This window comes from Cotesia typhae, unplaced genomic scaffold (assembly GCF_013202065.1).
Source record: "Cotesia typhae breed Kobodo isofemale line unplaced genomic scaffold, CoteBio_Ctyphae contig_36, whole genome shotgun sequence".
Taxonomy (NCBI): Eukaryota; Metazoa; Arthropoda; class Insecta; order Hymenoptera; family Braconidae; genus Cotesia; species Cotesia typhae.
Genome location: NW_027423744.1, coordinates 1846243 through 1860453, shown reverse-complemented (window position 1 = coordinate 1860453; position 14211 = coordinate 1846243). Strand labels below are relative to the sequence as shown.

Sequence of the window (14211 nt, the reverse complement as noted above, 5' to 3'; positions counted from 1 at the left end):
AGATTATTAAAAAAAAAAATTTAATTAAAAAGTTTCACATGTGAAAATAATTAAAAATTACAAGTGAAAATTTTTAGAAGCATTTTTTTAATGACATTAGAAATTTGAATAGCGCGCTACGCGCGCGCCTTACTTTTGACCAATGAGGAATCAGGTCCCATTTTTTGTATTTGTATTGTAGGGATTAAAGTTAGCTGTCACTTCACAATTGTTTTAATTTTTTTTAACAAATAAATGAAAGCAAAAAAAAATTATTAAAATAATGGACTTGTAGAAATTTTAATAAATTAAAAATGCCATTTTTTAAAATAATTTTTGGAACAATTTTTTTGGTTGAAGAAAATTAAAAATTATCATAAAAATAAAGTTAACCGACATCTAAAAATTTTTAGAATTTTTTTATTGGAAAAATTATTACAAAAAAATTTGCATGTGTAAATAACTGTAAGTACAATTTTTTTGTTTTAATTTAATTATTAAAAAGAATTAAAAAATTTAGAACGTCGGCTAACTTTAATGTCATATTTTTATTGTAATTAATTTGTTAAAAAAATTTTTAAAATTGACAGCTAACCGCTAACTTTAGCATTTTTTATTTTAACATGCTGTGTGTTTGTTCTTACCATTTACGAATAAGAACGAAAATTTGTGTGCTACTCAATAATCAATTCCTGCCATCTATCTTTCAATTTGTCAACTTTTAATCGATTATTCTCATTATTTATTTTGGACGTCAATCATCAATTTTATTTTTTTTTTTTTGTGGACATTGATAATATACATTCCAAAAAAATCAACTTATGAATCAGTTAAAAGATATGTATTTTAATTAAATAATTTGTGTGTCAATTAATGTACAATTGTAAATATGTGTAATTTAGAAAAATGAATAGCTTAGGATTGAATTTAATTTTAAAAATGGGCTGTCTTTGCTCAAAAGAAACAATTGCTGTTAACGATAAGAAATATCGTGTTTTAGAACATCTTGCTGATGGGTAATTACATTTCTTAATCATTTGATTGTAATTTCTTACCTAGTTATAGAATAAATATATTTAAATTTTTAAGTTAAGCCTTAAAATATTTTATTTATTTTATGACTGTATAACATTAATGACTGTTTTGTTTTTGTTTTTTCAGAGGTTTCAGTTCCGTTTATTTAGTAGAAGATTCTATGACTCGTAAAAAATATGCATTAAAAAAATAATATGTCATAGTTCTGAAGATCAGCAAATAGCTGCTAAAGAAATTGAATATCATACAATATTGAAGCATGTAAATATTATTGAATGCATTGATTCAACGTCCAAGGGAGCTGCCGATCCCGTTATCAATGCAACAAGTCAAGTTCTACTTGTTTTGCCGTATTATCACGTAATATTTTTTTCTTGTTCAAATTTACAATTCACATTAAGCCTAACCAAATGTAAAAACTACTCAGTGTAAGTCTGCCTCAGGTTAACTATCAAATGAAAGAAATTATCTTCATAATTAATGACACTGAAGTTGACAGATGTAAAAAATTTTTTTTAAATATTTACAGCAATTAGATTATCATAAAAAAATTAAATTAAAAAGTTTCACTTGTAAAAATTAATAAAAATTACAAGTGAAAATTTTTAGAAGCATTTTTTATTGCAATTGATTTATTAAAAAATTTTTAAATTAACAACTGACTGCTAACTTCATTATTATTAATATTAATTTATTTTTCAAGTCAAAAATTTTATAACACTGAAGTTGACAGACATTAAAAATTTTTTTAAAATTTTGTAGCAATAAAATTATATTAAAAAAATCAAATTAAAAAGTTTCACTTGTAAAAATTAATAAAAATTACAAGTGAAAATTTTTAGAAGCATTTTTTATTGTAATTGATTTATTAAAAAATTTTTTAAATTAGCTAACTGTTAACTTCAGTGTTATCATAATAACTAGTTAATGCAATATAAATAGAAAGTTTAAATTCAAAATTACGCTTACATGTAAAAATTTTTCGTTTTAAGTCTGATAAACAAATAATATAATTTAATTATGGTAATTGTTCTAATGAATTGAAAATTTGATAACTATGCGGCAGCAGATCTTGGCTGGTTAGAGATTTACTTTGGTAAAATTGTTTACGGCATTATTGAAAATTTGTTAATAATTAAGTAAACTATAAAATAATTAAATATTAAATATTTTTAGAAAGGAACGCTAGCTTATGAACTAGAAAAAAGAGCGAAGACAAATAATTATTTCAGCCCATTAGATGTATTACTTATTTTTCAACAAATATGTGAAGGTGTAAAAGTATTTCATGATATTAAACCAGAACCTCTTGCCCATCGAGATTTAAAGACTGCTAATATTTTACTCGATGATGCATTAAATCCTATCATTATGGATTTAGGTAACTAAAAATTTTATTAAATGACTAATTTTTTTATAAAATATCTAAATTATACAAATTTTTTTCATGCAGGATCAGTTGCCCAAGCCAGAGTTAAAGTGTGTGGTACTCAAGAGGCTCAAACTTTACAAGATATCGCTGCTGAACGATGTTCAATGCCATACCGAGCGCCAGAATTATTTAATGTTGAGAGTTATTGTATGATTGATGAGCGTACGGATATTTGGGTAATATTATAATATTAAAGTTAGCCGACGTTTTTAATTTTATGATTTTTTTATGAATTAAATTAGAACAAAAAAATATTTTTAAAAATTGCACTCACAGTTTTTCTAGCTTTTTACAAATGAAAATTTTTTTAATTGTTTTGTAATAATTTTTTGAATGAAAAAAATTTTTAAAATTTTTAGATGTCGGCTAACTTCATTTTCATGTAATATTTCGTATTGTTTAAAAAACAATATTTTCTTCTACCTTTCAAGTAAAGAATCATTTGAAGTACACTGGTATGTGATACTCCAATAATTTTTAGATTGTTTCAAATTTGTTTTTCACATTATTTTTTTTGTAAATTTCTCACTCAAATTGTATGGCTTATAAAATTCCTAAATATATAGATTAATTTGAAATATGTCATGTTACAAATTTCACGAGGATATAAATAGTAATGATTTTAAAAATCTACAAATTTAGTTTGTTCTCATGATATATGTAACACTGCATTTTTTATCCTAAATAATTATAATATTTCATTATTTATTAATTGTCTGTTTTAAAATTATTTCGAAAGATTTTTACTTTCCACACCAACAAATTAAACATATTTAGAGAAAAAATTGTATTTTTGATAAAAATTCAAAATTTTGTATGTTATTAGAATTAAATAATGAAATTAACAAAAATAGAATACAAGTAACACATAATAATTTATAATTTCAGTCACTTGGATGTATTCTGTAGCTTTATGTTACTTCAAAAGCCCATTTGAAGCAGTTTATGAAAAAGGAGACAGTGTCGCTCTCGCTGTGATAAGTTGTAATATAACTTTTCCGGAAAATGCACCGTATAATGAGGTAAAAACAAGCATCTTTTTTATTTAATTTCAAACAATATTAATTGAAGTAATTTTTTTGTACCAGGATATTCAAAATTTAATTCAATCAATGTTAAAAACAAATCCAATGGAAAGACCATACATTTATAGTGTATTAGAAAATGTTCACGACGTTATCACTAAGATAGAGGGACGTATTTGAAATGAAACAATAATAATTATTGTTTATAAGTATTTTTATCAAAAATATTGCATTTTTAATTATTAGTAATATTACTTAATATCTTTTAATTGAATTGTAAGTTAATGTATTTTTAATTTTTGATTTCTATTGCAATACATTTAAATTTTTTAATAAATTAAAAATAAAAATAAACTTAACAATACGTATTTAACATTGAAAACGTAAAATACATTTTTTCTACAATGATTATTCAGTTTTGAAAAATTTTTTTCATAAAAGTTGTGGATAAACATCGAAATTAGAAAATTTATACGTAAAATATTTCAATAAAATAAAATTTACTGTTAAAATATATTTATAATAATATACTATGTGTCTTTTACTGTTAAACAAATAAATATTTTCATCACTAATAAAAATTAAATTAAAAACATATGTTAATCATTTTAAAGCCATAAAATTTTAAAATAAGTTCAGTATAAATTTTAAGTGGATACAAATGTATTCCTGTTTCACTCGTTCTGTGTAATAAAGAAAGAAAAAGGTATTCAATAGAAAATATTCTATTAGATCTTATATTTTTTAAACTACAAGTTGGGGTGGGTATCGTACGATATGACGTATTAATAATTTCCATGATCTCCAACGTCAGCAACAAGAATAATTTTCTGAACATTCAACATCAATAAAGTTAAAAGTTAAAAACATCCAAATTTAACTCCGAAAACAGTTAACGTGGTAATAAAGTGAAGTTATTTATTTTTATTTCAATGATTAATTATTTATAATTTAAGATTCGTAATTAAATCAGCTAGTGATTTTCTAGGGAATTTTACGAAAAATTATAGTTCTCAATATAAAAGCGTGTAAACTTGAGAGACAAGTTGGAATAAGAATTAGTCACTTCCACGCGTGCGTTCGGTTCGGACGTACAGTAAATGAGTTTTATTACAAGAACGAAATAACCTTCAAGTATCGAATTTTAATAAATTTGTCGTTTGTGAGTTTAATCGGACCCAAATACTGCCAAATTTTCGCTCATCGGTGGAAGTTTTTATAAACGCGTGGTAAATAATTTTTTTATTTTTTATCACATTACTATTATTATTATTATTTTACATTTACACACATCGAGGCCTTAAAGTGCCGACAGACATAATCTATTATTGAGGTTAGCAATTATACATACATTTTTTTTTATCAACAAAAGTGAGCCATAAATTGGCTTTCTTACAATCATAATTGAATAAATTTACGAATTATTTTTTGTCACTTATTTGTGATTGCAAATTGCAAAAATTTATTTTTTTAGTAAGATAATTTGTTCTATTGATTTTAAAAGATTTCAAGATAAGATACAAATATTTTTTTCTATAGTTTAATAATTATATTTTATTTTAATTTAACAATTTGTTTATTGCTATGTTATGCAAATTAAATTTACTTTAACTGTGAATTTTTTTAATCTTAATCTATTGTTAAATTTCAATATATTGAATTATTTATCAAAATTATTTATAATCCTCAAAATGAATAAATGTTACTATTCATATGTTAACTATATTTTATATTTGTTACAGAAAAAATACAAAACCGAAAAAAATATTCCGTTACTTTAGCAAGCGCTGGTAAATTTAAATTATAAATTTTAATGAGAGTCATATAATGACGCGATTAGATTTCAAATTATGCCCTTATAAAAATTAACTGGACTACTGAAACATTTTTTTCTATTCATTGTTTTTTTTTTTTTTTTTTTTTAAATTAAGGAACTAACAGCAAATAGGTAATAATATGTATAATGACAATTTAAATTAAGCTTAATTAATAAGTGTCATTAAATCATATCGGCATGATCTTGACCTCTTCATTTTTATTGTTAGTTACATTATTGTCAATAAAAAAAAAAAAAATACGGAAGTACTTTTCAAGCACTCTTAAATCTTGGATGATGTAACAATCACTTTTATAAAAGATAATTTACAAAATATTTTAATTTTAATATAAATGTTAATTTATAAAATTTATAATTGCCAAAAAAATAATTAACTTGTGAATATTCAGTGTAACGATAACGAATTTTCTATTTTTAAAATTCCGAATTATTGATTAGCCCAAGTCTTATCGCCACGTGGTCGCATCATCTATCGCGTCATAAAGGAGTGAATAAAAAATAGTTTAATAAAATTTATGAATCGCGTGATGTATTACGACATGATCTTTAATTTTATATCCATCTTTCTAATCCAAGTTTTTTTTTAACTCATTATTATTTATCATAAGATTTTTGAATAAATACTTTGATAGCTTAATTTCTTACTTGTAAATCATACATTTTTTTAGTATCCAACTTTAAATAAAAATTTAATTCTTACATCGAAATTTAACAAAATTTTATGATTTTTGATGAGAGAAAGTTTTTATATTTACAGTTAGGCGTGTAAAAGTTCAAGTGTGACAAGTGAAAGTGACACATATCACCATATGTTTTATTATCGAGTTAGGGCGTCCAGAGCTGTTTTATTTAAAATAAAAATTAATTAGAGTTTACAATCATTTTTGGAAAGTCAAAGGTTTCTAGGAGATCAAAATATTAATATTTGATGAAAACTCAACTTTCAAAATCAAATATTAAATAAGTACACAGAAAAAAAAAAATTTCTTGACCGGAGAACAAAATTTTTGGCTTAAGAAAATTTTCGGGTGTCTAAAGGAAGACCGAAGTTGTGTTGGCCGAAGTAAAAATTTTTTTGAAATTCTATTCTTGGTAGAAGTAATTTTTTCTTAATTAAAATGATCATAAATAGGGTAATTAAAATTAAATTAATTCAAATTATCATACCATTAGGCTTATTGTCTTGGCATATAAATTAAATAAATAAAACAAAAAATTAATAAATACTTAATACAATAAATTTTTATTCTCTTGAGTATTTGATAGCCTTGATTGGCTCAAGTGAACCTTTTTTTCTGTGTATTATTATAAATCCTAAATTTTCATGAATAATTGAGTTAAAAAAAATTTTAATTAACAATTTTCGTATAAGTATAATTATTTGGCAATATTTACGAGTTAAATTAAAATAAATTTGATTAAATCAATATTTCACTGACTTCACAACTACAAAGAGTGAAAATCCATTAAAAAAAATTTCGATAACTTTTTTTAGATTCGTCATTAAGTCAATAATTTATTAATAAATTCGAGCTAAAAACAATGAATTAATTTTTGAATATAATCTTACATTGATGATGAAGAAACGTTTATTAATTTTCTGTAACAAATATTTTAATTTAAAAGATGCTGGATTTAAATGGTCGTATGTTTAATTCTAAAACACAAAATAAATATTTTCATAAGTAGAATTGTAAACTAATCTTAAATCAGCAATTGTATTTTTTCTATTATTGTTTTTACTATTTGTATTTTTCATTGTTGATTACATTCTCATAATTTGCAAAGTATTACCTTGACTCTACTGACTTAACTCACAAACGATTCAGGTGATGTTTACATTACACAGTATGAATTAATAACCGAGTGTATATATCTTATAAATTTCAATTAATTATAAATATTATCATTGTTGCACAATGATTACATGGATTGTAACTAAATTGTTCTTATAAATTCAAGTGAAAATAAATATTATAAAATAATAATGAATAAAATATTTTTCAGAGTGAAAAACAACAAAAATGTCGGCAAAGGCGATTAGAGAAGCGACTGGAAAAGATTTAATAAATCGTAAACTTCGTAGCGGAACAACAGCAGCTAAATGTCGTTTTGTTGCTATAGACGAAACAACTAATTGGTCAACAATTGCCGATGAACATCCTTGGTTAAAGACCGAAAAATTAGTCGTTAAACCAGATCAACTGATAAAAAGACGAGGAAAACTTGGATTGATTAAAGTTAACGCTGATTTGCTAACGGTTAGACAATGGGTAGAAGAGAGGATCAATAAAGAACAAAAGGTTGAAAAAGCAACTGGAAAACTCAAGACGTTTATTATTGAACCTTTTGTGCCGCATAAACCTGAAGAAGAAGCTTACGTCTGTATTTATTCTCACCGTTCAGCAGACACTATTTTGTTTCATCATGAAGGTGGAGTTGACGTTGGTGATGTTGATGCAAAAGCACTCAAACTTGATGTTCCAGTTGGCCAAGAACTTCCCGATCAGGATACCTTGATCAACAAACTTCTTGTGAATGTTCCAGATGTTAAGAAAAAAATGATTGCCGAATTTATCGACGCCCTTTATAATATTTACGTTAATTTATACTTTACATACATGGAAATAAATCCATTGGTGGTGACTGATGATACTATTTACATTCTTGATCTTGCGGCTAAACTTGATACCACCGCTGATTTTATTTGCCGACCTGATTGGGGTGAAATAAATTATCCACCGCCATTCGGACGTGATGCATACCCAGAAGAAGCTTACATCGCTGATTTGGACGCTAAATCTGGAGCAAGTTTAAAATTAACTATTTTAAATCCACAGGGTCGTATCTGGACAATGGTAGCTGGTGGTGGTGCTTCGGTTATCTACTCAGACACTATTTGTGATTTGGGTGGTGCCTTTGAATTGGCTAATTACGGAGAATATTCAGGTGCACCTAGCGAACAACAAACATACGAGTACGCTAAAACTCTTTTGAGTTTAATGACCAAAGAAAAGCATCCTGATGGAAAAGTACTGATTATCGGTGGAGGTATTGCTAACTTTACAAATGTTGCTGCTACATTCAAGGGAATCGTTAAAGCACTCCAGCAATTCCAGCCATTACTTGTTGAGCATGAAATAAAAATATTCGTAAGACGTGCTGGTCCAAATTATCAAGAAGGGTTGAGAATAATCCGTGAAGTAGGACGTCGTTTGGGAATTCCAGTGTATGTATTTGGTCCTGAAACACACATGACAGCTATATGTGGAATGGCTATGGGAACAAAACCAATCCCAGATCCAGAAGCTCAAGAATTTTCTACTGCTAACTTTCTTTTACCATCAGGACAAGACGTTGGCCCTACATCACCACTAAACACTAAATCTCCAGCAGCTTCACCGCCAGAAAAGCAACCTAAGGTAAAAACAGTCGATTCCGTAGACTCTGTTGGATCGCAACAACTTTTCAGCAAAACAACACGCGCTATTATTTGGGGAATGCAAACAAGAGCTGTCCAAAGTATGCTCGACTTTGATTTTGTTTGTAGAAGATCTGTTCCTTCAGTAGCAGCGGTTGTTTATCCATTTGTCGGTGATCATAAACAGAAATTTTATTGGGGTCACAAAGAAATTTTAATTCCTGTTTACAAACAAATGAAAGATGCAATGACGAAACATCCGGACGCTGATGTAATGGTTACATTTGCATCATTACGTTCTGCGTATGAAAGTACTGTAGAGACTCTTCAATTTCCACAAATACGAACGATTGCCATTATTGCAGAGGGTATTCCAGAAAATATGACCCGTAAACTTATTTTAATGGCTCATGAAAAGAATGTTACGATAATTGGACCCGCAACGGTTGGTGGTGTTAAACCAGGTTGCTTTAAAATAGGTAACACCGGTGGTATGATGGATAATATTCTTCACAGTAAATTATACCGTCCTGGCAGTGTGGCCTATGTATCAAGATCTGGTGGTATGTCCAATGAGCTAAATAATATAATTTCGAAAGCATCAAACGGCGTGTTTGAAGGTGTAGCGATTGGTGGCGACCGTTATCCTGGTACAACATTTATGGATCACATAATGCGTTATCAAAATAACCTAGAATCAAAATTGATCGTACTCCTGGGTGAAGTCGGCGGAGTTGAAGAGTATGAGGTCTGTGAAGCATTAAAAAGTGGAAAAATAACCAAACCATTGGTATCATGGTGTATTGGTACCTGTGCATCAATGTTCAAATCAGAAGTTCAATTTGGTCATGCTGGATCTATTGCTCACAGCAATCTTGAGACGGCATCTGCTAAAAATGCAGCCTTAAAAGCTGCTGGAGCTTTCGTCCCCGACAGTTTTGATACTCTCGGAGATTTGATTAGCTCTGTGTACCATAACTTGGTCGAAAATGGTACAATTGTTCCAGAACCAGAAGTACCACCACCTACAGTGCCTATGGACTACTCATGGGCTCGTGAATTAGGATTAATTAGAAAGCCAGCCTCATTTATGACATCTATTTGCGATGAACGTGGACATGAATTGTTGTACGCTGGTGTACCAGTTACTGAAGTATTGAAACAAAATGTTGGAATTGGTGGAGTTGTTTCTTTACTTTGGTTCCAAAAATGTTTACCACCTATTTATTGTAAATTTTTGGAAATGTCGTTGATGTTGACGGCTGATCATGGACCAGCAGTGTCGGGTGCGCACAACACAATCGTTTGTGCACGTGCTGGTAAAGATCTTGTCAGTTCACTAGTATCTGGATTACTGACTATTGGAGACAGATTCGGTGGTGCTCTTGACGGTGCCGCACGAATGTTCTCCGAAGCATATGACGCGGGTCTTCATCCACAAGAATTTGTCAACAACACACGGAAAAAGGGCCAACTTATTATGGGAATTGGACACCGTGTTAAGAGTATCAATAATCCTGACATGAGAGTCAAACTCATTAAAGAATATGTTATGGAAAGCTTTCCAGCAAAACCATTGGTCGAATATGCTCTTGAAGTTGAAAAAATTACTACTAGCAAAAAACCTAATCTTATTTTAAATGTTGATGGTATGATTGCATGCGCATTTGTTGATATGCTCAGGAATTCTGGATCATTTACGAGAGAAGAAGCACAAGAGTATATTGAGATAGGAGCAATCAATAGTTTATTTGTTCTTGGACGGAGTATTGGATTTATTGGTGAGCTATTTATTTATTTATTGATAAAACTATGAAATAGTTTTTTATTCTATCTTATTTACTTACATTACATTTTATTTTTTTAGGTCATTATATGGATCAAAGAAGACTAAAACAAGGATTGTACAGACATCCTTGGGACGATATCTCATACGTCTTGCCAGAGCAGTACAATTAAATATTGACGATTATAAAGAAAAAAATTAGGAAAAAAAAATATTGATTTTTTTTTTCGCCAAAAAAACTATTTCATTTCATCCGTCATGAGAACAGTTAAAAATGGTGTACAATTTTACATTTCTTAATCAATTTTTACGTTTAATTCGTTTTTTTTTTTTTTTTTTTTTTTTTTTTTTTTTTTTTAAATAATGAATTATATATATATATTTATAGATTAAATTTTTGTTTAATAGCACTTATTATGCGGATAGAAAAGTACGGAACAATATAAAGAAAAATTGTATTTTAAATGTTTAGACAAAAACTTGAGAGCAGTCGTGACGCAAATTTAGCCAGCACATTTTAGATAAATTAAATCGATCTTATCTAAACATAAATAATAAAAAAATTTAATAGCAAAATTTCTGATCGTCATGCACGCTCTTGTTCGTCCGACGTTGCTCAATTTAATAATAACTAACATTTCTAATAGAAACGAACAAAATAACGAATTTAAGTAAAGTACTAAAATAATATATAATATTTTTTTTTTTTAATTTCTTTTTCGTTGCTTAACATTCCTTTTATTGCATTTTAGAATTTAAATATTTTATAATGTATGAAGAAAATGATATTTTGTTTATTTTTGTTTACGAATTAAAACAACTTTAATATTTAGTGATGATCTGATGATCAGAAGCACAAACTGGCCCTAAATAATAATAAATTAAACAACAATCGCACTTTAATTGTTTATCAATAACAAAAATAAAGATTATAAAAAGTGGATTAAATAAAGAAATTGAGATAAATATGTAAACAACAGGTAGAAAAAATTATTTGCACAATAGAATATTACTTTTAAAGTAATCAATTGTAAAAAAAAAGAAGTGATTAAATAATACATCAAAATAAATTATATCAAATGTATTATTGATGTTTAATTTTTTTTTCCTTTTGCTGGTAAGTAATTTTTTTGAGCATTGTTTTTAACTTCCCTCTAAGAGAATTAAAAATTTTCGAAAATCGGGAAGTTATTTTTTACCTCGTTTTTTGAAAATCGAGTTTTCATCAGATCTCAACTTTTTAAAGTCCTAGGAAGCTTTCCTATTCCCCTTATAGAGTCGCTTATAACTTCAAAAGGACTAAACCGATCGGAACATACCAAACGGCGTTTTAAAAAGTTCCCTGAAACTTAGATTTCCTGTGAATTTGAGTGACACTGAAATTGACAGATATTAAAAAATTTTTTAGAAATTTAATTATTATAAAAAAAAATATTATTAAAAAATTTCACATGTGAAAATTAATAAAAATTACAAGTGAAAATTTTTGGAAGGATTTTTTTATTGTAATTGATTTGTTAAAAAAATTTTTAAAATTAACAGCTGACGGTTAACTTCAGTGTTATGAATTTGAACCGATTTGGAGAAATATTGAGAAATCTCAAAAAAAATAGGAAAAAAATCTTTTTTTGAAGATGGGTTTATTTGAAATAACTTATAAACGGCTTTATTCATCAATTCCAAAAAAAAACATCAGCCTTTAAGCTTTAAAAACCACGCTTGATTCTTTCGAGAGATATCGTGAACCAACTCGACGAACTGAGTCAGATAGTAGCGAAATTTTTCAAAAGTTGCGTCATGAGGACATATGCAATAGTTAGATTTCAATGAAATATGCTAAAGAATAGTGTTCCATGAAATGTCTATCAGACTTTTGAGCTCGAAGAGCTCAAAAACATCGTAAGTGCAATTTTAAGCGCCTAGGTGTGGAACTAGCGGGAAGTTGCAGAGATGGCCTTCAACGTCAACCGTTTTTCTAATTTTTTTAATTCTTACATCTGGGATTTTCATGCTCAATTCTTTTCACTATAAATTAAATATTATAAAAATCTAAAAAATTAATAAATGTCTGTTAAATTCAATATCATATTCAAAGCTATAGGTTTGCTACAATTTATGGTTCAAATTTGAATGAAAAATTATCAAATAACTATAGTTCTATAATTTATACATTATTGCATTCCATTCAAATATATATATATATATGTCTACGACGAAACGTTTTTTGTTACACTAGAAAAAATGAAAATTAAGTTAGCCGACATTTAAAAATTTTAACAATTTATTTTATTGAAAAATTATTAAAAAAAAAAATTTTAAGAAAAATTTCACATGCAGAAAACTTTAAAAATTACACATACAATTTTTAAAAATATTTTTTTGTTATAATTGAATAAATGAAAAAAATCAAAAATTAAGAACGTCGGCTAACTTTAGTACTGTGAATCAATTTAGCAGATAATAATTAATTTAAAAAATTTTTTAACAAATAAATTATGGCAAAAAAAATAAAAACAACAAATTGACATCTAAAAATTAAAAAAGTAAAAATGCAATTTTTCGGAGCAAATTTATTTATTAAAAAAAATAAAAAAATTATAGTAGTGAAAGCTAACTTTGATGTCATAAAAAAAAAATAAAATGACATTAAAGTTAATTGTCACTTGACAATTTTTTTATTTTTTTTAACAAAATTACAAGTCCATTTTTTTAATAATTTGTTTTCGCCATAATTTATTTGATAAAGAAAATTAAAAAAATTGTGAAATGACAGCTAAATTTAATGACAATTAATTTAGCAGATATTTAATCATTTTAATAATTTTTCTAATAAATAAATTACTGCATTGAAAAATAAAAAAAAAAGAAATGGACATTTAAAAATTTTAATGAATTAAAAATGCATTTTTAAAAATAATTTTTCGGAACAAATTTTTTTGTTAAATAAAATTAAAAAATGGTCAAGTGACAGCTAACTTTAATATCATCTAAATTTAATGTCATTAGAAAAAAATGATGACATTAAAGTTAGCTGTCACTTGATCATTTTTTATTGTTTTTAACAAAAAAATTTGTTCTAAAAAATTATTTTAAAAAAATTGCATTTTTTAATTTGTTAAAATTTCTACAAGTCCATTTTTTATGAAAATTAACTTAGCAGATAGTTAATAATTTTAAGAATTTTTGTACCAAATAAATTATGGCAAAAAAAAATTGACATTTAGAAATTAAAAAAAAACTACAAATGCAATTTTTTAAAAATAATTGTTAAAAAAAAACAAAAAAATTGTCAATTGACAGCTAACTTTAATGTCATCCATTTTTTTTAATGATTTTTTTTATTAAAATGAAGTTAGCCGACATTTCAAAATTTTTAGAAATTTTTTATTGAAAAAATTTCAATTAAACAATTAAAAAAAAAAAAATTTCACCTGTAAAAAACTTGAAAAACTATAAGTGTAATTTTTTAGAAATATCTTTTTAGTTAAAATTTAATTAATAAAAAAAATAAAAAATTTTCAGACGTCTGCTAACTTCAGTGTCATTTTTTTTTTCTATAATTTATTTAAAAAAAAAAATTAAAACAATTGTGAATTGACAGCTAAATTTAATGTCAAAAAAATGATTTTATCAACAGACATTGGTAAGGTAAGAACTCATAATTTATTCATTACCGACATTCAGAAATGATATTTC

The 14211-nt window shown here is 26.3% G+C and overlaps 2 protein-coding genes across 2 annotated transcripts; both read left to right on the top strand.

Moving 5' to 3' along the window:
* The first annotated feature begins 762 nt into the window (after window positions 1-762).
* Window positions 763-3853, top strand: LOC141526676 (serine/threonine-protein kinase 16). Its single transcript, XM_074241745.1, is given in 8 exon segments — window positions 763-995; window positions 1141-1199; window positions 1202-1374; window positions 2191-2395; window positions 2468-2622; window positions 3335-3350; window positions 3353-3468; window positions 3535-3853. Coding segments are annotated over 8 exon segments (951 nt in total). The 5' UTR covers window positions 763-885; the 3' UTR covers window positions 3652-3853.
* A 683-nt stretch (window positions 3854-4536) lies between these two features.
* Atpcl (ATP-citrate synthase) lies at window positions 4537-11599 on the top strand. Its single transcript, XM_074241747.1, has 3 exons — window positions 4537-4700; window positions 7316-10510; window positions 10597-11599. The coding sequence occupies exons 2-3, from the start codon at window positions 7333-7335 to the stop codon at window positions 10686-10688; spliced, it is 3270 nt and encodes a 1089-aa protein (XP_074097848.1). The 5' UTR covers window positions 4537-4700; window positions 7316-7332; the 3' UTR covers window positions 10689-11599.
* The last annotated feature ends 2612 nt before the right edge of the window (window positions 11600-14211 follow it).

Coding starts and splice junctions, on each gene's coding strand:
- Atpcl (XM_074241747.1), top strand. CDS start 7,333: ATGTCGGCAAAGGCGATTAGAGAAGCGACTGGAAAAGATTTAATAAAT. Junction 10,511..10,596: donor ACGGAGTATTGGATTTATTG/GTGAGCTATTTA, acceptor TTATTTTTTTAG/GTCATTATATGGATCAAAGA.